Source organism: Triticum aestivum, chromosome 5A, assembly GCF_018294505.1.
Source record: "Triticum aestivum cultivar Chinese Spring chromosome 5A, IWGSC CS RefSeq v2.1, whole genome shotgun sequence".
In the NCBI taxonomy this organism is placed as follows: Eukaryota; Viridiplantae; Streptophyta; class Magnoliopsida; order Poales; family Poaceae; genus Triticum; species Triticum aestivum.
Window position 1 is genome coordinate 469,885,273 of NC_057806.1, and position 26,987 is coordinate 469,912,259.

Below are 26,987 nucleotides of genomic sequence, written 5' to 3' on the forward strand. Positions count from 1 at the left end.
TCAAAAAAAATTGATACAAAGTTGAGTCACTTATTTTGGAACGGAGGGAGTAGTTATTGAGATGCAAATTCTTCATATTGTAGGGAAGACAAAGAAATTTCATTTACTATATTGTGCATATTCTGTCATTTTGTTATTACAATTTACAAATCCGACCACACCGCACTATTGGCTGGCTCAGGCGGGTCTCTAGCAGTACGCGTCCACTTTGGACAATTTCTAATATAGCAAACAAATACTAGCATCAGTTGTGTGCGATTGCAAGGTTGTTTGATAGCTTTATTTGTGTCAACTTTTTGGTGACCCAAAGTACACATCCACCGACACAAATTATAACTTCTAGTAGTAGCAAATACTAGCAGTACGCGAGCACACAACACTGTTGAAAATAAATATGAAATATGAAATGAAAAAGAAAGAACGCCTGAGATCTAAACGTAACTGTTGAAAGTATACAGCCCCTCCCTCCCTTCACTTATAATCCACGACTACTGTAGTTTGCATTCAAACAAACGATACGAGCATAGCAAGGAACCGTATGTAGGAGTATGTATATACACAGTAGCAAGGAAAATCTATTCTACACGGCTACCATAGCTCACCGCGCAAGTTACCATTTATGAGGAGTCGGCAACTCAAACTTCAAAAGAAACCATGAAATGCGCATTCAAGAAAAACCCCAAAGTGTTTCCTCCAAAGAAAAACTTCAAACTGGATGTGTTGGCTGCTGTGCCTTTCTTCTGAATCATTTCCGCCTAGCACTCTCTTCCGCTCTAGTAAAAACATCAGTGAGCACATCAACAGCCCAATCCTTGGCATCCTCCTGCAAGGCAGACATGTCAAGACAAGTCTTAGCATCAAGCTCCGAAGCGAAAGGCGGGTCAAACCTTCAAAATGTATGCAGGTTGTAACTCTACTGGGTTAGGTAAGGACGTGGGTAAAATCAAGACATTCGAAAAGAGATGACTTTGCTGCCTACCTTACCAACACTGAGATGTGAAAAGAGATGCGCGTAAGGGAGAACAAGGCAAAATTGATCCTACACACGCACACTCACATATATATCGAAAAGCAATACAATATATATAAACCTTGCTTTTAAACTAATAAAGGCATGTTTGGGTGACTAATACCTTCAGAATTACTACACTGATTAATCAAAATATATATATACCAAAAACTGCAAGCTTGTTTCCTCAAGATGTATTTTGGCTACAGGTTCTATTATACTCTAGAGTAAATGTCTACCACAGTCACTCAAATCATACAGAATATAAAAGGTGTACCAAATGCTCAAAGCTTCCACACAAGGTGGGGCCTGGGGAAGGGAATTTCTAGACAGCCTTACCCTTGCACAATAATTCTGCAAGGAGGTTGGCAGAATTTAACCAAATAACTAAAGAGGACACAGGGTAAACCAAATCTAGCACCATAAATGCACAGGTGACCCTGATAGTTATATAGAGGAGCAAGTTGTTGAAACATGGAACAGTAGTATCTACTATGAATCACTAATACATCTGTTTTCATCATGGAAGCAAGACTGTGGATCCAGTAAACTCACTCCAAAGTGATATAATATACCATCAATTATCATCGAATTAGCGTATGAAAATTCATCTATGAGATTATAACAACGAAGTTCTGTCAGCTACTTACCAGCCGCACTTTTTCCCCAGTTCTTAAGCAGGCATGTGGACGAGCTAACTTTGATTCAAAAGGGGTCCTTGGCCTGACTTCTTGGATTTCATCCCACTCTTCACGTGAAAGCATCCTTACTGTTCCTTGCTCAGGGTGACTATTCTTTATCTTGCGTTCTCTCCTTTCTTGGTCTGTGGCTTCATGTTCCTACCCAGAAAACATGGAAAAGGTTCAGAACATACCAAATTCAGAAGAGAAAGAAGATCTTCTGAACACATGCAAACAATGCTGAGTTAAATTATTTAATTGACATGTACAATATAGGGTAGGTAGATAATCTGGCAAACAGCAGGCTTGATGATTACAAGACAAGGACACACATATCTTATCATGAAACTCTGGGTGACTATTAGTTCATGAGATAACTAACATAAATTTGTTTGAATATTTCTTGAATGAAGCCATTAAAAGGGGAGAGACAAAGTCGAACTGTAACATCGAAGAAAAACAACTATACCTGGATAGCACAAAGTTAGAGATGCTCTATGCACTACTCTTCCATGGAAAGATAATCATTTGACCCACTAAGAAATCTTGGAATGTCTCTTCTCTAAATGTATTTTATCCATTGTTAACAGTACTAGCATAAATAAACCACTCCAAAATTCTGCTCCTTCTGAGAGGTTACATTTCTACAAGCTCACATGTCTTGCAGCCACTCTATAATTATGCTTGTATAATTATCAATTATCAGAGCAAGGCAAGTCCAATGCTGAGTGCTAACATGTAACTCATTCAGTGTGTAACATTCAGTTTTATCTAAAAGTAAATGGAACATTCCATTCCAGTGCCAAGTGCTGCGTTAGAAACTTTAGTTGAATGCATAAGACTGCAATTATTAGCTATGAATGCGCCCATTCAGAATTTATGTGTACGACAGCTTGAACCTTAGCATACAATTTCTGATCAATTTACTGAACTGACATGACATAAACTTTAGAAGCACATAATCTGATTATTAGCACATGTGTATGCATGACAGGGCTGTATTACGCAGTTGTAAGCCAATCATTTGGGGACAGTGGAAGGAACAGAGCAGATGGAGAAGCTATAACTTAGAACTATCAAGTGGGTAGAGTGGTAGATGAGAGCTTAGTGTAACCGTTGATTTACGTTGATATCTCATATGCTTTTGGTTTATTACTCAAGATGGTTTTCTTGCCGACGATGTTCTCAAAATCATAGGTCGAGTTATTAGGTAGTATTGAATTTCAGGATTGATACTTCAAAAAGGTTTTTACTGCCACTAGGCTCCTTATGGTTAAAGATAATCTCCATTGCTTCTGTAGTCAGTCTTTAATTTCATTATTCACATTACAAACTTGAGTTTAGTTGTTTTTGTTGGCATTTGACGCTGTCCTAGATAATTAAATTTTAATCTTAGGTGTTCTTATACGATGTGATCTTGTAGCACTATAACCTTCTATGGAATGTTCTGGTCGCAATACCCAGATCTACATTTGTTTAACTATCTGCAGTACATCTTTCTGGGAGTGGATAAACGAACAGGAATTAAGGGAGGGAGTGAAGGGGAATTTTGTATGTGTGGGGGGTGGAGGATACCATCATGAGGAGCTTGGTGAAGAGGGCGACGGCGGCGGCGGTGAGGATCATGGGCAGGGTCACGGAGTCGAGCCATTTAAGCGACTCCGGCGTCGGCACGAAGAACTCGTCGCGCCCCGGGTCGCGCCGACGCCGCCGAGAGCGCTCCCGCTCCGCCACGCTCAGCCGTAGAAGATTCCCCGTAGATCCCTCGGCCAGCGCGGCCTGCCTCATGGCCGCCCCTCCCCGGCGCAGCACCGTCCGCAGCATCGCTGCCTCCACGCCGCCGGCGACTTAGACGGGACGACGGGGCCAGGGAAGTGGAGCAGTCTCAGTGGACGTGCGCGTCCGTCGCCGTCCGCGCGCTCCCAGGACCACCTATCGACGCACGATGCGCCGCTCGCCTGATTCCCCCCGGCCGCGGCGGCGGTCGTTTTCGCCGGGGACGTCGAAGAATGCGAAAGGCACACCGATTAGGCTTTCTGGCCCACGCTTCTTCTCTTTTTTTGAGTAAAGGCCAACGGTTTCTCTATCGGGCAATCCGCCAAGCCGGCACTAAGGGTATCTCCAATAGTTTAATATGTCATGTCATCAATCAACACCTTAACATACAACAACTTTTATGGGTTGTATCAGTTTGCCCAATAGGATGTGAAATAATAAATGAGGTGCTCTCTCATTCTACATTAGAGCTTGTGCAATGGGTGTTGGTTCATGTACATACAACTTTCCTCTCTTTCCTCATTTATTGCATGACACATCATCAAAAATCTTATGTGACAAACTCTACCAACAACTATCTTACAACCATTGGAGATGCCCTAATGGGCTTCGGCCTGTCCCATACGCGATTTGTGTACAGAAGAGTCAAGGATGCGTGACGTGCGTCTAAGCTTGGCTATTCCCTAAAAAAAAAACTATACCCTCTTCTTCTTCTTCTTCTTGAAAAAGGAAAAAGAAAAAAGCTTTACCCTCATTTGTTTCTCAATAAAAAGACGCGACTAACGTCTGACTGGTCACTCGATTCAAACATATCCGAACAATTCTACCTCACCTCCCTCCTGCGACCTCCCGTGAAACAACCAAAGGCTATGAGGCTCACCAACACTACCCCGCCTCCCTTCGTGAGGCCGATGCATCTCTATGAGGCTCAAGTTACAAGGCCATGACAACGCCCCTAGCCCACCTTACATCACGGATGACCTACCACCCAAACCCTACCCTGAGTCCTTGACATGCATGTAGCTTTTGTCAAATGTTCGGCAGGCGCAGTCTTCGTAGCTTTCAGAGTCCACCTTGATGAGAATGAGGGCCCATAGGCCCAGCCTGAGGACTATGGGCCGACTAGGTTAGCACCCCCTAGTCTAGAACACCGTCATTTTTGTTTTTAGTCTTTCTTCGATTTCTTTCTCTTTTATGGTAACACCAATGCCCTAATTCCTTAGAATTACTTTTGTTTTATTTTTATTCATATTCTTTGTTTGCTTAGGGTACACCAATGCCCCTAATTCATTCTGCCTTAAAATAACTCTTTTTGTTTATGATTATGACTAATGGGAATAAAAAGTGATTGTGAGTGCCGTTCATCCACTTTAAAGCTTGAAGCTGTAACCAAGTGCATGACCACTTGCTTTAATTAACACAATTTCTACACATGTATATATAGTTGTTTTTGCATATTATGGAACAGTGCAATTTCTACATAATATATATGCAAAATTTTCTTTTTTTTTCATTTCTTTTGTTTTTAGGGTTGCACCAATGCCCCTAATTCAGTTTTACCTTGTAATAACATTTTTTTTTTGCTTTGTGTGTGTTTATGATTGCATGTAGTTTGAATAAAAAGTGATTATATGGTATCGTACATCTGGTTTGCAGTCCATAGTTTTAATCAAATGCGCGACCACAGATGTGAATTAACACTTGACATCATATACACACTATTTTTGGAAAAATTTGTGCAAGTCTACACGTGTCGTCAAAGAAAATCTAGTAACAGTATAGCAAAGAAAAAGTGAGTTACACCAAAAAAATCATTTGACTTACAGATAGTCGCTCCCATCTATTTATCCTTAGAATACTTTTTATTTATGTTTCTATTTTCAGTTACGTTTTTATTTTGAGTAACCTCATATTAACGATTCTTTTTTCTTCAATGGATTTTTATACTTTGAATATTTTTTGAGTAATTTTTTAACCAACATCACTACTAGAATTCTCTCTCTCTTAAATAGGTTTTTCTTATTTCGTTTTCAACATTCTTCTTTTGGGTAACACCACTCCCATGCGTTTTTTCTTACTTAGATTGAAAATTATTCTTTCTTTTCTTTCTTTTCCATTTCTAGGTTAAAATTAATTGTTTTTTAAGTCTTTTGTATTTGATGGGCGCTTGGAAAAAAAATAGTTCAGTCAATTTTTGTATGCGTGTTTGCTTCTGTTTCTTTTCCTTTTTCCAGCCGGCTTTTATTTTCCTTTATGTGTACATTTTGATGTTGTGTTTGTGTAAGTGTATGCATGCAAATACAATACAATATGGGTGTAAATTATACTGGAAAGCAATTTTTCCATATTATATGATTATTTTTTCTTGCATATTATAAAAAATGCATTTTTTTGTGTAAATTATGTGCAATTATTTGTCATCATTTGTTTTAAGTTTTGTTTTTCATTCTTTTTCTTATAGGCTAATACCAATGCACTAATGCATTTTGTCTTAGAAAGTTTTATTGTATACACACAAGTAGATATGGTATCCATATTAATTATACTCGATGCAAATATTGCACTATCATATGCTTACTTCTATGCATAATATTAAAGTGTAATTTATGTGCAAATTGTGTGCAAGTTTTTTTCATTCTTATTTAAGTTTTTTTTTCACTTTTTCTTTAAGGTTAATACCCATGCCAATAATCCATTCATCCTTATAATTTAATTTATTTTGTTTTAGTTTTCACAGAAAATATAAGAATGGATGAAGAAGATGAATATTGGACATTAGTTTTCAAACTAATGTTCTCAATGAATTTGATTGAATGTCAAAAAATAACTGAGACGCCTAATAGATAGTTGACCATTCTTTTTTTGTTTGTTCTTGTCCATTTGTAGATTGTTCTTGTTCAGTTCACTAATGTGAATAGATTTTTTATTATTATTTAAATGACTACATGGTACTTTAATTTGCTCGTAGTATTTTGAACTGCAACAATTTTGTTTAAGGGCATGTACAATGGTGCTATCTTAGGAGTGTCATGTAGGATAAATGATGAGGTGAAGAGATAACTCATAAAAAAAGGCTTGTCTTCTCTTATTTAAGAGAAGACAAGAGATGATCTCTTAGTACAATTTGTCTCGCCGTGTTTTAAGAAATGACAAGTTATTGAAGACAAGGCTAAGATATAACCCATTGTAGACATACTTTTTTGTCATCTCTAAAATACATGCAAACCTTAAAATAAAACCGCCTTATCAACCATTGTACATGCCCTAACCAACTAGTTGGGTTGATCTCAAACCCACATCTTAAAGCAATTTGATGTGACCAATGCAATTTATTGTGTGATTCTAATTAAAAGATTTAGCATGATGGTTGCTAAATGTAATACACCAAAATTTGGGTCTTAATTCCCCCTTTTCCCCTCAATTATTTTTTTTAATTTATGATGTATTGCGCTCCCTTTCCAAATTAGAACCGAAATTGTTGTGTGTATGATGAATAGTGCATACGATTTTCGTAGACATAATCTCACTCGTCCTTCCAATTGATTGAACGGCTGCTGATGACTGTCGTACGTATATCGTACAAAATTCGTCGTACGTGTAGCAGTTCTTAATTAGAACGGAGGTACCAACACGCGCCCATGATTTCCCGCAAAAAGGAAAAAATGTACGTGTCCATGATGTCATCCATGTACATCTACTCCTACATGTCAATCCGCCGCCCTTGGGGTCGCAGTCAATAGCCTGACGTGATTCTGATCTAACCCTGTTATTATTATCTACTAGTTAAATGCCCGTTTGTTGCTACGAGCAACAATATAGATACATGAATTGAATAAAATCCCATTTAGCACTGAGATGAAAAATAAAAACTGAATAGCAGTATGAGATGTTAATACCATGTGTATAAGAAAGATCCCTGTGACTGTAAGCGAACCCTGTTGACTAATCGTAAAATCAATTAGAATGGAAAGATACATGCAAGATGTGGGCAAATTTGACATAAAAAGAATTCACAAAGTGAACTGGTTTGAAAAAAATCGCTCAGCTGACCGTTTTGTGTGGCGCCCGACACGAAGACGCCACACCCTACTATGCAGCGCCCAGTCTGTCGACGTTGCACATCTGTCCAGTGTGGCACCCTCGGGCCCGCACCACACAGTGCAGCGCCAAGAGTTAGGCGCCACACCTGTAATGTGCAGCGCCTGCATGCTAGGCACTACACTTGTTATGTGCAGCGTCTAGCTCTTAGGCGTTGCACATGCTGTTACTAGTTGGCTGGCTGGCCCCCTCCCCCCCCCCCCCCCACACACACCCCAATTCCCAACCCCATCCCATCCGAGATTTGCCCCATCTCCCCCTCTCTCCTCTCAAATCCTTGTCCAAATTTGAAGATTTTGTCCGTGGATTTGGACCCAATCCCTCCCTCAAGGTAATCTCCTGCTATCCCCTTGTTTTGATCCAAGAAAATGCTAACATTTGATCATTGGTTGTTAGTTTGGAGAAACCCTAGTTTTTTATGGATCTAGAGATTTGTATGGAGATTTGAGATGTTTGGTTGCCAATTTCCTAGGATTAGGGTTGTTAGTATGTTAGGGTTAGAGTTATTGGTGTTGTTATGTTGGTGTTAGGGTTAGGGTTGTTAGTATGCGAGGGTTGTGCTTATGGTCATTGTTAAGTGGGGTTTAGGGTATGTATTCCGTGTTAATCTTCGGGTGAGTACTTATGGAAGATCTTGGGGAACGTAGTAATTTCAAAAATTTCCCTACAATCACGCAAGATCTATCTAGGTGATGCATAGCACCGAGAGGGGAAGAGTATGTCTACGTACCCTTGTAGACCGAAAGCGGAAGCGTTATGACAACGCGGTTAATGTAGTCGTACGTCTTCACGATCCGACTAATCTCAGCACGAACGTACGGCACCTCCGTGTTCAGCACACGTTCAGCTCGATGACGTCCCTCGTACTCTTGATCCAGTTGAGGCCGAGGGAGAGTTTCGTCAGCACGATGGTGTGGAGACGGTGATGATGAAGTTACCGGCGCAGGGCTTCGCCTAAGCACTACGACGATATGACCGAGGTGGAATGTGGTGGAGGGGGGCACCTCACACGGCTAAGACAACTATCAAATTGTGCGTTCTAGGGTGCCCCCTGCCCCCGTATATAAAGGAGCAAGGGGAAGGCCGGCCGGCCCTCATGGGGCGCGCCCCAAGTAGGATTCCTACTAGGAATCCTATTCCTAGTAGGTTTCCAACAAGGGAAGAGAGGGGGAAGGAAGGAGAGGGAGAAGGAAAGGGGGGCGCCGCTCCCCTTCCCTAGTCCAATTCGGACCCAAGGGGGAGGGGCGCGCGGCCTGCCCTAGCCGCCCTCTCTCTCCACTAAGGCCCATCAGGCCCATTAGTTCCCCGGGGGGTTCAGGTAACCCTCCGGCACTCCGGTTTTATCCGAAACTTCTCCGGAACATTTCCGGTGTCCGAATATAGTCGTCCAATATATCAATATTTATGTCTCGACCATTTCGAGACTCCTCGTCATGTCCGTGATCACATCCGGGACTCCGAACTACCTTCAGTACATCAAAACACATAAACTCATAATACCGATCGTCATCGAACATTAAGCATGCGGACCCTACAGGTTCGAGAACTATATAGACATGACCGAGACACTTCTCCTGTCAATAACCAATAGTGGAACCTGGATGCTCATATTGGTTCCTACATATTCTACGAAGATCTTTATCAGTCAAACCGCATAACAACATACGTTGTTCCCTTTGTCATTGGTATGTTACTTGCCAGAGATTCGATCGTCGGTATCTTAATACCTAGTTCAATCTTGTTACGACAAGTCTCTTTACTTGTTCCGTAATGCATCATCCCGTAACTAACTCATTAGTCACATTGCTTGCAAGGCTTATAGTGATGTGCATTACCGAGATGGCCCAGAGATACCTCTCGGACAATCAGAGTGACAAATCCTAATCTCGATCTATGCCAACTCAACAAACACCATCGAAGACACCTGTAGAGCATCTTTATAGTCACCCAGTTACGTTGTGACGTTTGATAGCACACTAAGTGTTTCTCCGGTATTCGGGAGTTGCATAATCTCATAGTCATAGGAACATGTATAAGTTACGAAGAAAGCAATAACAATAAACTAAACGATCATAGTGCTAAGCTAACGGATGGGTCGAGTCAATCACATCACTCTCTAATGATGTGATCCCGTTCATCAAATGACAACTCATGTCTATGGCTAGGAAACTTAACAATCTTTGATTAACGAGCTATAGGGATGGCAGTTTTGCCCATGGGTATGGGTACCTGCGGGTACCCTACCCGAAAACAATGGGTATGGGCAAGACTCGAAGAGATTTTCTACCCACGGGTAATGGGTACCCATACCCGCAAAATATATGGGTAGGGCATGGGTAAGAAATTGTGCCCATGGGTAACCCAATGGATACCCAGAAGAAAAAAAATGAAAATAACTCCTATAACATGTGGGGTTAACATCCAACTCATATGGTCCAACCCTAAATCTCGTATTCCTTAAACAAGTCATAGCTCATAGGCTCATAATCACCTGCTCGCCACTCCTCATACGTCCTATGTGACTCCTCAAAAGGAGGTTGTACCCGTCCTATGTGTCAAGTAGAGGCATACTAGTGACACTTTTTTTGTCTATGTATTCACACATGTACTAAGTTTCCGGTTAATACAATTCTAGCATGAATAATAAACATTTCTCATGATATAAGGAAATATAAATAACAACTTTATTATTGCCTCTAGGGCATATTTACTTCAGAAGATATATTATGTTTTGTTGTTTCAATGCTAATAGGGATGGGAAGAACATGTGTGTTTGTTCATCATGTGGACAAAGACGCCTTTTTGAAAGGCAATATTGAACCAGACCCAGATGATCTTGACATGGTGTTTGATAGTAGTCCTAGCTATGTGGAGGTCCTCTAACAAGTGAGGAAAGTTTTGAATTGGATGGACCCAAGTTATACCATTGAGTTGGAGGGAAGGTATAATGTTGGTTTTGGAATGCACATCCGTTGGAAGACAATGCGTGTGAACTCCGAGCAACGCTGGGTTGCATACAAGGAGATAGTGCCTGAATCACTAGACAAGGCTCTTGAGATATTTGCTACAAAGAAGGTTGATTCTAGTGTGCATTTGGACTTGAACCGGAACCCCTCCCCCTTGGTTGCTAGTAGCCCCCCACCCATGAACCAAGATGAAATTGGTGAACCTCCTTTGACACAACAAGTGAGGCCTACATGGAGCTCGGTTCCAAACAACCACAATGAAGCTTTGCAAGAGGAGAATGATGAGTATGAGTACGATGACAATGAAGTTGATCTCCATGACAGCAATGTGGGTGATCTCGAGAAATATCATGTGCAAGAGACAATGGATCATTCCATCCCTTATTCCCGTGGCTATGCATTGGATTCAGATGATGAAGGTCCGGATGAACAAGTTGATGAGGAGGGGTTCACAGTGAAGGAGGCCGAAGCTTTCGAGAATGTATTCAAGCGGGATCATCAGACTCCATTGTTCAAGGATGTTAGTCTCGCGGATGAAGCCGTGGTAGATGACGACCAAGGTATATCTGTTGGAGTTAGGCCAGGTTCTCATTGGGATTTGGAAGACGACAAGAACAAGATTTCTCCCAGGTCTAAGTTCAGAACCTTCTTGGAATTGAAGATGTGGCTGGGCAACTACTCGATTACGCATTATCATCCACACAAGGTGGTGAACTCGGATGTCAATGTGTGCTACAGGTTGCAAGCGAAGAGAAAAAATGTCCATGGATTGTGCGTGCAAGACCATGGAAAGGATGGCCCACTTGGCACGTAGTGAGTTGTGTTCCAAGTCACATGTGCCGAGGCAAGAGGGTTGATGGGAAGGTTGTGTCCCAAAACCATAGACAACTCACATCTGAGTTCATTTCTTACAGGCTTTCCAACTCAATATCCACACTTCCAACAATGAGCATCCAACAAGTCATAGACCTTGTGAAAGCCATCTTTCATTACAAGGTGAAATACGGCAAGGCATGGAAGGCAAAGCAAGCCGCATTTAAGATATTGTATGGTAATTGGGATGAAGCATACAACCAAATCTCTAGGTTGCTGTTAGCCATGGCTGCCACAATCCCGAGCATGGTTCATGGGGTCGAGCCTCATAGGGAAAAAACAACGGTCCACGGTGGAAGGACCATCCGAGTATTTGGCCGTGCATTTTGGGCATTCGAGCAATGCGTGAGGGCTTTCGAACACTGCCTGTCGGTCATTGCCATTGATGGCACGTTCTTGACCCGACAATACAAGGGCACCTTGTTGGTTGCAATAGCAAGTGATGCCAATAACCGGGTGTTGCCTTTGGCATTTGCTTTGGTGGAGGTGGAGAACAATGACAACTGGGAGTGGTTCTTGCGTCTTTTGAGGACCAAGGTGTTACCCGCTCAAAGGGAATTTTGTGTCATATCGGATCGTCGTCAAGGAATTCTTAACGCGGTGGACATTGATATTCCCAGCCATTCTCTGTTGCACCATTGATGGTGCATGAGGCACTTTTGTTCTAACTTCTATAGGGCATGTGGCCTTAAGGAGTTGGTCGATGATCTTCAAGATTGTTGTCTCGCTTTCTCCGACAAACGGTTCGCCTACTTGTACAACAAATTGCTCGCACACAAGAAACTTGATCCCGGGGGTCAAGACTTCCTCAATAGGCACATTCAAGAAAGGAATAAGTGGTCACGTGCTTTTGATGAAGATGGCCTGAGGTATGGTCAAATGATAAGAAATATGGTTGAATGCTTCAATAGGGTGCTCAAGGGTGTACGTGCATTACCCGTGATGGCAATAGTTCAATACACATTTGACAAGATGAATACATACTTTCTAAAGCACTCAATGAAAACGGATGCGCAAATGGCGGGTGAGAACAAGTGCAAGTACAAGCACAAGCTAGTTCCCACCCAAGGTTGATGAATGGTTGGAATTTCAACCACGGAAGGCGGACTCACAAGAAGCTATACTATATGACAACGATGATTGGTTGTACAAAGTGAAAGAGCCAGGAGGAACCACAACAATGGCTGCCAAGTCTGAGGCACCACACAACATAGTGCAACGCCTCAGAGCTAGGCGTCACACTACTCTGTTTCTGGTTGTAACCTTCTATTGCTCACTAGACATTTGTCCAGACGTGCAACACCCACGAGCTAGGCGTCACAGTACTCTGTTTCTGGCTATAACCTTTTGTTGCTCACTGAACATTTGTTCACATGTGCAACGCCCACAAGCTAGGCGCCACTGTGATGCCCGAATAATCAAGCTACAGTAATCCCCTACTAATGATGACACATCACCTCTGTCACTGTAATTAATCTGGGTTAATTCGAAACCGTTTCAAATTTAAATCCTAAATCAATCAAACGACAATTGTTTTCAAAATATTAAACTAAAATGTTCGGGCTGTGCCAAAAATGGCATAGGTAATTATAGTGCAGAAAACCCATTTTTTATAAAATGCCTAAATACTTTTAAATGAATTAAACAGAAAAGAAAATAAATAAAAGAAAGAAAATACAAAAGAGAAACAGAAACAAAAAAAAAGAAAAGGAAGCCCCCCTGCTGAACCGCGGCCCAGCTGGCCATTGGGCCAACCAGGTCGGCCCCGCTCCTCTCCCTTATCCCCTCGGTCCAACCCACGTCCCCCCCCCCACCGACACTCTCCCCCCCTCCCAAAAATATCTCTCCCCCTCTCCCTCGATTGGATCGGGATCGAGGGAGGAAACCACCGCCGCCGCCAGGCCTCGTCGCCGCCGAACGCCTCCTCGTCCTCCTCCTCGCCGGTCCTCCCCAACCGCCGTCACGCCCGCTGCCCGTGCCCCACATTCCCCCCCCCCCCGTGAGCACCTCCCCTTCCTTCCCCTTTTCCCGCGCAGTCACCGCCCGCGCTCCGACCACGCCGTCGCCGTTTCCTCCCCGGGCGGCCGTGCCCGTGCCGACCTCATTCCGCACGGCCGCGCCCGCGTGCCCCCTCCCCTCGCGCCTGGCTGGCCATGGCCACGACCGGGGCCTCTTCCCCCCTGTCACGCCGGACCGTCCCGCCCCCGTCTCCTCCTTTCCCCGCGCTCGTCGCGCTCATCGTGGCCCTCGCGCCCGTGGCCGCGCCCTCTTCCCCCCAGGTCGCCTCGCCTCCAACCCGGCGGCTCCCAGCGCCCCTGCGCCATCCCTGCCGTCGCCCGCTTCCGCTCCGGTCGGCGCCCCTTGGCCCCGTGCCTCGGTGCGCCTCGTCTCCGCCCTGTCCTCCTCCCGCGGCCGCGCCACCGCGCCCGCCCGCGCGCCACTGGCCGCATCGGCGCCACCCCTCGCCTCCGCCCGCCGTGGCCCCGGTTGGCCGCGCCGGCGTGCCGCGCCGTTGGTGCCCCGGCGGCCTCGTCCCGCCCTGCGGGCGAGTGCTCGTTCGGGCGGCGCCCGTAACCGCACGCCGGCATAGGCTCCCCTGGCCCCAGGACAATTGGGGCCCACCCCAGAACGTTAAAAAAAAGGGAATAAATATATATATATATATATAAATATATTAAATAAATAAATAAATAATAACTAAAATAACTAAAATATTAATTAATTAATTAATTAAGTTAATTAAGTTAATTAATCCTGATTAGATTAACCTAATCACTAATTAAATTAACTAATCTGTAATTAACCTAACAGAGAATGACAGGTGGGTCCCACTGGACCCACACGTCAGGTTGACCAGGTCAATGGTCAACGTTGACTGCTGACATCACTCTGATGTCATGCTGACGTCATCATTTACTATTCTGGATAATGTTGGGATAAATAATTAACTAAATTCCAGAAATTAATAAAATCTTTAGAAAATCATATCTTTTAATCCGTAACTCGGATTAAAATATTTTCAACATGGAAGTTGCTCAGAACGACGAGACGAATCCGGATACGCAGCCCGTTCGTCCACCACACCCCCCTAACCTATCGAACTCGCAACTTTCCCCCTTCGGCTCCTCTGCCCGAAAACGCGAAACACCGGGAATACTTTCCCGGATGCTTTCCCCCTTCGTCGGTATCACCTACTACCGCGTTCGGGCACACCTAGCACCGCGTATTGCCTCGTTTTGTTTGTGATACTTTGTTGGCTCTGTATTTACTGTTTCTTCCCCCCTCTTCTTCCCCGGTAGACCCCGAGACCGGCGCTGATGCCACCGAGTACGACTACATCGACGACGACCCCTCTCTCTTGCCAGAGCAACCAGGCAAGCCCCCCCTTGATCACCAGATATCGCCTATTCTCCTCTATACTGCTTGCATTAGAGTAGTGCAGCATGTTACTGCTTTCCGTTAACCCTATTCTGATGCATAGCCTGTCATTGTTGCTACAGTCATTGATACCTTACCCGCAATCCTAAATGCTTAGTATAGGATGCTAGTTTATCATCATTGGCCCTACATTCTTGTCAGTCTGCCTCGCTATACTATTGGGCCGTGATCACTCGGGAGGTGATCACGGGTATATACTTTACATACATGCATACTATACAGATGGTGACTAAAGTCGGGTCAGCTCGAAGAGTACCCGCGAGTGATTCACGGATTGGGGGCTGAAAGGACCTTTGTCCCGATGGCCCTCTGTGTGGATCTTTGTGGCGGAGCGACAGGGCAGGTTGAGACCGCCTAGGAGAGAGGTGGGCCTGGCCCTGTTCGGCGTTCGCGGATACTTAACACGCTTAACGAGATCTTCGTATTTGATCTGAGTTGGCTACGAGCCTATATGCACTAACCAACTACGTGGGAAAGATATGGGCACTCGGCGTCGTGGTATCAGCCGAAGCACTTCAGACGTCAGCGACGGAGCGGCGCGCGCTGAATTGGACTGGAACGCCACTAGGCTAGGTCTGCTTTCGGCCGCCCACGCAACATGCAGGTGTGCTCAAGGCGATGGGCCCAGACCCCTGCGCGCTTAGGTTTAGACCGGCGTGCTGGCCTCTCTGTTGTGCCTAGGTGGGGCTGCGACGTGTTGATCTTCCGCGGCCGGGCATGACCCAGGAAAGTGTGTCCGGCCAAATGGGATCAAGCGTGTTGGGTAAGTTGGTGCACCCCTGCAGGGAAGTTAATCTATTCGAATAGCCGTGATCTTCGGTAACAGGACGACTTGGAGTTGTACCTTGACCTTATGACAACTAGAACCGGATACTTAATAAAACACACCCTTCCAAGTTCCACAGACAACCCGGTGATCGCTTTTCCACAGGGCGACGAGGGAAGGATCGTCGGGTAGGATTATGCTATGCGATGCTCTTAGAGATGCTACTTGGAGATGCTACTTGGAGGACTTCAATCTACTCTCTCCTACATGCTGCAAGACGGAGGCTGCCAGAAGCGTAGTCTTCGATAGGATTAGCTATCCCCCTTTTATTCTGGCATTCTGCAGTTCAGTCCACTGATATGGCCCTTTACACATATACCCATGCATATGTAGTGTAGCTCCTTGCTTGCGAGTACTTTGGATGAGTACTCACGGTTGCTTTTCTCCCTCGTTTCCCCTTTCCCTTCTACCTGGTTGTCGCAACCAGATGCTGGAGCCCTGGAGCCAGACGCCACCGTCGACGATGATTCCTACTACACTGGAGGTGCCTACTACTACGTGCAGGCCGCTGACGACGACCAGGAGTAGTTAGGAGGATCCCAGGCAGGAGGCCTGCGCCTCTTTCGATCTGTATCCCAGTTTGTGCTAGCCTTCTTATGGCAACTTGTTTAACTTATGTCTGTACTCAGATATTGTTGCTTCCGCTGACTCGTCTATGATCGAGCACTTGTATTCGAGCCCTCGAGGCCCCTGGCTTGTATTATGATGCTTGTATGACTTATTTATGTTTTAGAGTTGTGTTGTGATATCTTCCCGTGAGTCCCTGATCTTGATCGTACACATTTGCGTGCATGATTAGTGTACGATTGAATCGGGGCGTCACAAGTTGGTATCAGAGCCGACTGCCTGTAGGAATCCCCCTTCCAACTCCTTGGCCGAAGTCGAGTCTAGACATTGCAAAACTTTTACTAACATGGCTGTGTGTCTTATGGGCACACGTCGCCATTGGGTGGTAGTAGGATCTTTTACTCCTCGACCTTTACTCTGGGACTCTGATCTCTCCTCTATTCAGATTAAATGAAGTTTACTAAATCTAACAATAGGATCTCGTTATCACTTTCACCCGGAGAGCCCCTTGTTACTGATGATCGTCTGCTGCACCAGAAGACCCTGAAGATACTCTCCGCTGTTAACCCGAGAACTTGTGTTCATCGCGTTTGCAATTCCCCTTCCACCGCAAACCCTTATGGATAACTACTTGCAGTTGTTATTCTTACATTCATCCCCAGTTGGTCTTGTTATTACAAGATAACCTGAAAAACTCGTCGTTGTTTCGATAATCCTTTGAGCTTACTGCCTTGCTGTTCTTTGTCACCTGAATACCCCTACGGTTAATTATTGCACTTATCGAGTATCCGCTCATCCCCAGTTGTTCATGAGTTTCACAAAAGTCTTCAAAATACTATTCGGTCTTCCGAAAATCCTTTGGAGCCTTTGGCTCTTGAAATTCTTGCTTGCTCGCATTATGGTTAATCCCATAAGTCTCGTAGTCTTATTGACATTCCTTGTCATTATCATTTTGGGTCTATTGACTCAATATGTTTGCGCATACGCGCAATCATCACTGATCCTTATAAATTACCTTTCCGGCTGAGCTGCCATTCTTTTAACTGGAATTGGTTCTCGACCAGTCCAATTGTCGTTGATTGTATCCCTAATTCTATTCAGCTTATCCATTCTTGATCAGAGCATTTGCTCCTGATCCCTTGATTTGAAAATCATAATTACTTTGCTAATTAAGCGTTGAACTATTCAGCTGTTCTATAAACCGATGCATTTGCAATCTTTCTTCCTCTGATTGGGTATCGATACTCATATCAGCCCCATTTTGGATCGCCATATCCACTGATGGATTATTATCCGACAGTGTCCTTCACATTTGATCACTTTGTGAGTTCTTCCCCTGATACCTAATGCCTTTGTTAAGTTGTATCCTCCGCTTGGACAACCATACTCTGCTTTCGGGCTTGTGTTATTTACTCTTGAAACTTGTGGTATATGTTTCTAAGAAGCCACTAAGGGTTGAACATATGCTTTCTCTAGACCGTGTGAACCCGAAAGTTTTCACGAGTCATACTCTTCTGGTGCTTCGCCAGATAAAATTTCAACACTGCAACTTAATCGAACGCGAGAAGTGGATGAAAGGTTATGCATTGGAGAAGTGGGAGTCGACCTTGAACTTTGTGTTCATGCCCATGGACCCGATGTACATCTTCTCATCGAAGCTTCTTTTAAAATTAATTATTCCCTTGATATAAGTTCATCTTATATCTGGGGTATGGCCTTTTACAATCGTGGTTCCGACCATGTTCTCCTTTAAATACCATTTTCGATGCAAGTGTAAGCACTTGTCTTCTGTGGATCAATACCCCGGTACAACCTCTACTTTGATCTGTCGTCGAGTATTACCCCATGGTATCTCGAGATTATCTTGGAACTGCATAACTTCCTATGAGTTCTTCATCAAGTACTACATACTCACTGATTACAATTTTTCATGGGCTCTGAGTTATTAAACACTCAAAGACACCGATAACTGAACCGAGTCCGCATTACGGTTCAACAACTCTTACTAATATTCTTTACTTACGAGTTTGTACCCGATCATGTCATTCCTAGCCTGATCGGTCATATCATTACCATGCTAAATTTTAACTGTGCTACCTGGTCCTTAATCCCGGAGCACAACTTTTGACAATGAGCTAAGCTTACGTCGATCTTCCTCGTCATATCAGTTCGCCTTGAACAACAATCTTGATTTCAAGTTTGTGTCGTACCTATGGTTCCAATAACCTCTTGCTTCATCATTCTTTTGACTTGATGTGATCGCGGATCGATTACATCTTCGTGGAATCTCTCGACAAATGTGTCATGATCACCATCTACATTCTGATGCTCTTCCAGGATATCAATTGAATTAATGATGAGAAATACCATCCTTGCCCTCGATGATTTGTGTTGTCATCGACCTCTTTATTGCGTTCCCTCCAACAAAAACTTGTTTGTGTTCTGTGTTATACCTCGAGTTCCTTGCTACCTAGCATTTGTTCTTCTTTACCATGGAGTATTACCATCTTTTATGTCAAGAAGGTCGTGAGGATTACTCCACCTCTTAAGAATTCTTGGTATGGTGATACTTCTCACCCTCACCATTCTTTCTTGGTACCCGTGTTGTTTCTAACCGGAATACCGACAATTGAACTATGAGGTGTGAATTCAAAACTTCTAGCAACCCTATTGCTTTGAAGTAATGGTCGAGTTTCATTCTAATTCTTTTGTTCGTCAAGTCACCACTCTAACATTGATCGTGCGACCCAACCCATATTCGGGTGCACCTTTCAACCAATGTTTAATTGAGTATGTTTCCTCGAGCATACATCATTATACCATTTGATCTGACAAATGTTATCTCCTTGTTCACATAATTGTGGAAATCCATCTTGTCGGAAATCTCGATGGATTATCGCCGAGCCCATCAGCCACCTCCTCCTCTCCTTGGTTTAATGATGAACTATTGTTTCAGGAACCCACTCCCATAGTTCATTTCCTGAGAATCCTGAAATGTCATTTCGTCTATTTGTGTTGCACCTTTTATTCTCGGACATCCTGAGTCTGAGGTATCATTACACCAATCGGATCTGAATCTCGGTCAGATATGATGGTTGGGACAACTTTCCAAGAGTTATGTTGTTGGCCCTTTGATGACCTGGTAACAGGATGTCATGCCTAGCACCCCCCCCCCTGGCTGGAGGACCTATCATTATGGTTTATTTGCAAGGATAACCATTCTTCTTGGAGGAAATTGTAAGACCTATGTTATAAACTGTTCCTGATGGATCCATTGAGTATCTAAAAACCGGCCTTTGCTTGAAGACCATGTCAATGCTATCTCGAAGCATGTCTGTGATACTCTGATTTCCAACAAGAACATTTGAAGCCCAATGCTAAATGTTTCTTGCTCAATTATCCAAACACCGTTGTATGGGTAATGTCATGAAATTTCTCTCCCCTACCTAAGGAGTTTTCTACATAATATCCTGTCATGGATATCTTGCTCTGCTTGTCCTTGGGAAGGATATACCCCTGATATACGTGTTTAAGCACATTTTCCTTCCCGTTGTTTTGTTCAAACTTTCTTGTAAACTACTTAACCGAGCAGTGGTAATCCCCTGCTTAGGTAAACACCTCGGTGTACCTTCTTGTCTGGTGTAACCCTGTTTCTACTGTTGATGACTTCCGGTAACCGCCGATGGACGAGAACTTTGCCTATTGGTCCGCCTCGTTCAACGAGCAGGAAGGTGGTTCTCTTCGTCCCTCGCCCTTGGTACCAACGTTGTTGCTGACATAACTGACATGGTACTCTCTGACATGCCTTGCTATCATGACCGTGAAAGATGTCACTGCTCCTATTAAAATTAATAATAATAATAATAATAATAAACCACATGGTGGGCCCATAACCCACAGTTCCACAGGATCGAAACCTGACTGTCCTGTACACCCCCTATTCCCAAAGTTATTCCTCGCGCGTGGACTCGTATGTAATTCACGGGCCACTGTCCTAGTGATCTATTCTGGTATCAGACGCAATACTTACTCTCGCTACTCTGAACCCCTTTCTCACTCTGGTTCAGGCTTCGAGCAACTATCTATCCGCTTGGAGCCTCTTATGGTACCTTCGTACCTTACTCTCGAGGTATTTCATATGTTCAACTCGTGAGATAATCTTATACTAATTCATGGGTTAACCCCAGATTGTTTCCCTCAAAAGCATTATGTGGTAGTGAGCTGCCCCTTATCCTTTCGTAAGTACGATGGAGTTCCCGAAGAAATGATGACAAGTTTATCATGATGCATCGGAATAAAGAATTGAAGACATCAACGAAAGGGATTAACTTCTTCGAGAAGATCCGTTAGACTATCGTAACCTAGTCTTTCCCCTTACTCCCCTCTTAAATCTCGGGACGAGATTTCTTGTAGTGGAGGAGAATTGTGACGCCCGGATAATCAAGCTACAGTAATCCCCTACTAATGATGACACATCACCTTTGTCACTGTAATTAATCTCGGGTTAATTCGAAATTGTTTCAAATTTAAATCCTAAATCAATCAAACGATAATTGTTTTCAAAATATTAAACTAAAATGTTCGGGCTGTGCCAAAAATGGCATAGGTAATTATAGTGCAAAAAACCCATTTTTTATAAAATGCCTAAATACTTTTAAATGAATTAAACAGAAAATAAAATAAATAAAAGAAAGAAAATACAAAAGAGAAACAGAAACAAAAAAAAGAAAGAAAAGGAAGCCCCCTTGCTGAACCGCGGCCCAGCTGGCCATTGGGCCAACCAGGCCGGCCCAGGTCGGCCCCGCTCCTCTCCCTTATCCCCTCGGTCCAACCCACGTTCCCCCCCCCCCACCGACACTCCCCCCCCTCCCGAAAATATCTCTCCCCCTCTCCCCCGATTGGATCGGGATCGAGGGAGGAGACCACCGCCGCCGCCAGGCCTCGTCGCCGCCGAACGCCTCCTCGTCCTCCTCCTCGCCGGTCCTCCCCGACCGCCGTCACGCCCGCTGCCTGTGCCCTACATCCCCCCCCCCGTGAGCACCTCCCCTTCCTTCCCCTTTTCCCGCGCAGTCACCGCCCGCGCTCCGACCACGCCGTCGCCGGTTGCTCCCCGGGCGGCCGTGCCCGTGCCGGCCTCGTTCCGCACGGCCGCACCCGCTTGCCCCCTCCCCTCGCGCCTGGCTGGCCATGGCCACGGCCGGGGCCTCTTCCCCCTGCCGCGCCGGACCGTCCCGCCCCGTCTCCTCCTTTCCCCGCGCTCGTCGCACTCACCGTGGCCGCGCCCTCTTCCCCCCCAGGTTGCCTCGCCTCCAACCCCGGCGGCTCCCAGCGCCCCTGCACCATCCCTGCCGTCGCCCGCTTCCGCTCCGGTTGGCGCCCCTTGGCCCTGTGCCTCGGTGCGCCTCGTCTCCGCCCTGCCCTCCTCCCGCAGCCGCGCCACCGCGCCCGCCCGTGCGCCACTGGTCGCATCGGCGCCACCCCTCGCCTCCGCCCGCCGTGGCTCCGGTTGGCCGCGCCGGCGTGCCGCGCCGTTGGTGCCCCGGCGGCCTCGTCCCGCCCTGCGGGCGAGTGCTCGTTCGGGCGGCGCCCGTAACCGCACGTCCGCATAGGCTCCCCTGGCCCCATGACAATTGGGGCCCACCCCAGAACGTTAAAAAAAGGGAATAAAAAAAATATATAAATAAATATATTAAATAAATAAATAAATAATAACTAAAATAATTAAAATATTAATTAATTAATTAATTAAGTTAATTAAGTTAATTAATCCTGATTAGATTAACCTAATCACTAATTAAATTAACTAATCTGTAATTAACCTAACAGAGAATGACAGGTGGGTCCCACTGGACCCACACGTCAGGTTGACCAGGTCAATGGTCAACGTTGACTGCTGACATCACTCTGATGTCATGCTGACGTCATCATTTACTATTCTGGATAATGTTGGGATAAATAATTAATTAAATTCCAGAAATTAATAAAATCTTTAGAAAATCATATCTTTTAATCCGTAACTCGGATTAAAATATTTTCAACATGGAAGTTGCTCAGAACGACGAGATGAATCCGGATACGCAGCCCGTTCGTCCACCACACCCCCCTAACCTATCGAACTCGCAACTTTCCCCCTTCGGCTCCTCTGCCCGAAAACGCGAAACACCGGGAATACTTTCCTGGATGCTTTCCCCCTTCGTCGGTATCACCTACTACCGCGTTCGGGCACACCTAGCACCGCGTATTGCCTCGTTTTGTTTGTGATACTTTGTTGGCTCTGTATTTACTGTTTCTTCCCCCCTCTTCTTCCCCGGTAGACCCCGAGACCGGCGCTGATGCCACCGAGTACGACTACATCGACGACGACCCCTCTCTCTTGCCAGAGCAACCAGGCAAGCCCCCCCTTGATCACCAGATATCGCCTATTCTCCTCTATACTGCTTGCATTAGAGTAGTGCAGCATGTTACTGCTTTCCGTTAATCCTATTCTGATGCATAGCCTGTCATTGTTGCTACAGTCATTGATACCTTACCCGCAATCGTAAATGCTTAGTATAGGATGCTAGTTTATCATCATTGGCCCTACATTCTTGTCAGTCTGCCTCGCTATACTATTGGGCCGTGATCACTCGGGAGGTGATCACGGGTATATACTTTACATACATGCATACTATACAGATGGTGACTAAAGTCGGGTCAGCTCGAAGAGTACCCGCGAGTGATTCACGGATTGGGGACTGAAAGGACCTTTGTCCCGACGGCCCTCTGTGTGGATCTTTGTGGCGGAGCGACAGGGCAGGTTGAGACCGCCTAGGAGAGAGGTGGGCCTGGCCCTGTTCGGCGTTCATGGATACTTAACACGCTTAACGAGATCTCGGTATTTGATCTGAGTTGGCTACGAGCCTATACGCACTAACCAACTACGTGGGAAAGATATGGGCACTCGGCGTCGTGGTATCAGCCGAAGCACTTCAGACGTCAGCGATGGAGCGGCGCGCGCCGAATTGGACTGGAACGCCACTAGGCTAGGTCTGCTTTCGGGCGCCCACGGAACATGCAGGTGTGCTCAGGGCGATGGGCCCAGACCCCTGCGCGCTTAGGTTTAGTCCGGCGTGCTGGCCTCTCTGTTGTGCCTAGGTGGGGCTGCGACGTGTTGATCTTCCGCGGCCGGGCATGACCCAGGAAAGTGTGTCCGGCCAAATGGGATCAAGCGTGTTGGGTAAGTTGGTGCACCCCTGCAGGGAAGTTAATCTATTTGAATAGCCGTGATCTTCGGTAACAGGACGACTTGGAGTTGTACCTTGACCTTATGACAACTAGAACCGGATACTTAATAAAACACACCCTTCCAAGTTCCACAGACAACCCGATGATCGCTTTTCCACAGGGCGACGAGGGGAGGATCGCTGGGTAGGATTATGCTATGCGATGCTCTTGGAGATGCTACTTGGAGGACTTCAATCTACTCTCTCCTACATGCTGCAAGACGGAGGCTGCCAGAAGCGTAGTCTTCGACAGGATTAGCTATCCCCCTTTTATTCTGGCATTCTGCAGTTCAGTCCACTGATATGGCCCTTTACACATATACCCATGCATATGTAGTGTAGCTCCTTGCTTGTGAGTACTTTGGATGAGTACTCACGGTTGCTTTTCTCCCTCTTTTCCCCTTTCCCTTCTACCTGGTTGTCGCAACCAGATGCTGGAGCCCTGGAGCCAGACGCCACCGTCGACGATGATTCCTACTACACTGGAGGTGCCTACTACTACGTGCAGGCCGCTGACGACGACCAGGAGTACTTAGGAGGATCCCAGGCAGGAGGCCTGCGCCTCTTTCGATCTGTATCCCAGTTTGTTGCTAGCCATCTTATGGCAACTTGTTTAACTTATGTCTGTACTCAGATATTGTTGCTTCCGCTGACTCGTCTATGATCGAGCACTTGTATTCGAGCCCTCGAGGCCCCTGGCTTGTATTATGATGCTTTTATGACTTATTTATGTTTTAGAGTTGTGTTGTGATATCTTCCCGTGAGTCCCTGATCTTGATCGTACACATTTGCGTGCATGATTAGTGTACGATTGAATCGGGGGCGTCACAGCCACACCATGTAGTGTGACGCCTCAAAGCTAGGCGTCACAGTACTCTGTTTCTGGTTGTAAACTTATGTTGCTCACTGGACATTTGTCCACATGTGTGATGCCTAGCCCACATGCGCCACACCAAAACAATATATGTATCTACAATCAAAGCATGCCTATAATGGTTTCATGTAAATAACATCTCAACATATGTATCCAAAGCATTCTTGTCAATACAAATCTAGGATTTCATACAACTCATCTAAAAAAATCAAGAAACACATCTAGTCATGTATAAGGTTCATCTTAACAATCTAGGTTTTCAACATAGAAGCATATCTTTTCAATAGAAATAAACTAAACTAGGGTTACAAAATAATTTCAAATCATCTAAAAATCTTAAATCCCACAAATCTATATACATGCAAGATTCTAATCCAATCAAACAAAGGTTCCACAAATCTTCAAAATAAGATACATTTTCTGGATAGAAAGAAGAGGATCAGAGAAAAGTACCTTCTAGGATGGATTGATGAAGAAATCCACAGACCAAATCGTCAGATCTGAAAGATTTGGGAGAGAGGATTGAGAGGAGGAGAGGAGGCAGCCACAGCCGCTGCTACTTCTGTAACTTAACGAATGGGGTGGGTGGGGAGAGGGCGAGGGGGCTGCCTCTAAGTCACAGTGCAGCGCCCATGGACTAGGCGCTGCACATTACAGGTGTGGCACCTATCTCTCAGGCGCTTCACTGCGGGGTGCCGGCCCCGGGGGTGCCACGCTGGACAGATGTGCAACGCCAGAGGGATAGGTGCTGCACCGTAGGGTGTGGCGCCTTCGTGTCGGGCGCCACACAAAATGGTTGGCTGAGTGATTTTTTTTCAAACCAGTTCACTTTATGAATTATTTTCGTCCATAGGTCAAAATTATCAAATTTGCCCAAGATGTGTCCCCATGAAGAAGGAAAGGCAAACAACAATGCTAATGGAGAGCATAAATTTTAGCCTATTAATAGTACATAGCATAGATGAAAAGCTTGAATGTATTACATGTGGTTATATGACATGTCCATGATTTAACACAAGTATATGATTTTAAGAACTGGTAATCGTGATGGTCCAGAGTGTCTGATTTAAGTCATTTAACACATAGAGTCGATTGAGAGTCAATCCTGACGACGCCTTATCTTTCCTTCTCCACAAGAAAATATCTTCCTCCTCCCATTGATGTTGTCGCTGGTCCACCACATTTTTATGGCTTTCGGGTGATGGAGGTGAAGGAAATATGCCCTAGAGGCAATAATAAAGTTATTATTTATTTCCTTATATCATGATAAATGTTTATTATTCATGCTAGAATTGTATTAACCGGAAACATGATACATGTGTGAATACATAGACAAACAGAGTGTCACTAGTATGCCTCTACTTGACTAGCTCGTTGATCAAAGATGGTTATGTTTCCTAGCCATAGACATGAGTTGTCATTTGATTAACGGGATCGCGTCATTAGGAGAATGATGTGATTGACTTGAACCATTCCGTTAGCTTAGTGATAACCCACAAGTATAGGGGATCGCAACAGTTTTTGATAAGTAAGGGTGTCGAACCCAACGAGGAGCTAAAGGTAGAACAAATATTCCCTCAAGTTCTATCGACCACCGATACAACTCTACGCACGCTTAACGTTCGGTTTACCTAGAACAAGTATGAAACTAGAAGTATTTTGTAGGTGTTGTTGGATAAGATTGCAAGGTAATAAAGATCATGTAAATAAAAAGCTAGGGGCTGTTTATATAAATACACAACTAAGTTAGGTTTAGTAGAGAGCTTGTTTTTACGAGAAAGTTATTTGTCCCTAGGCAATCGATAACTAAACCGGTAATCATTATTGCAATTTTATATGAGGGAGAGGCATAAGCTAACACACTTTCTCTACTTGGATCATATGCACTTATGATTGGAACTCTAGCAAGCATCCGCAACTACTAAAGATCATTAAGGTAAAACCCAACCATAGTTAAAGCATCAAGTCCTCTTTATCCCATACGCAAACAACCTACTTACTCGGGTCTATGCTTCTGTCACTCACGCCACCGACCATAAGCAAATCATGAACATATTGCAAATCCTACAGCGGGAATCCCTCACGCTTGTGCGACACGGAGAGCACCATACGACAGCACCAATAATAAAACATGCAACTCAAACCAATCACGATCATCAAATAACCCATAGGACAAAACGGATCTACTCAAACATCATAGGATAGCCATACATCATTGGGAAATAATATATAGCGTTGAGCACCATGTTTAAGTAGAGATTACAGTGGGTAAGAGAGGGATTACACCGCTGCATAGAGGGGGGAAGAGTTGGTGATGATGGCGGTGAAGTTGTTGGCGAAGATTGCGGTGATGATGATGGCCCCCGGTGGCACTCCGGCGCCCCCGGAAGCGAGGGGGGAGAGCCCCCTCCTTCTTCTTCTTCCTTGACCTCCTCCCTAGATGGGAGAAGGGTTTCCCCTCTGGTCCATGGCCTCCATGGCGTGGGAGGGGCGAGAGCCCCTCCGAGATTGGATCTGTCTCTCTGTCTCTCTCTGTTTTTGCGTTCCTAGATTCTACCCTTTCACTGTTTCTTATATTCCCGGAGATCCGTAACTCCGATTGGGCTGAAATTTTAACA

At 44.9% G+C, this 26,987-nt stretch overlaps 1 protein-coding gene across 1 annotated transcript; it reads right to left on the reverse strand.

Annotated features, from left to right (window-relative positions):
• Positions 1 to 497: 497 nt before the first annotated feature.
• On the reverse strand, positions 498 to 3,773 carry LOC123104083 (uncharacterized). Its single transcript, XM_044525804.1, has 3 exons — positions 3,265 to 3,773; positions 1,660 to 1,848; positions 498 to 823 (listed from the first exon to the last, which is right to left on the reverse strand). Exons 1-3 carry the CDS (start codon positions 3,511 to 3,513, stop codon positions 746 to 748), a joined length of 516 nt encoding a protein of 171 aa, XP_044381739.1. The 5' UTR covers positions 3,514 to 3,773; the 3' UTR covers positions 498 to 745.
• Between the last annotated feature and the right edge of the window lie 23,214 nt (positions 3,774 to 26,987).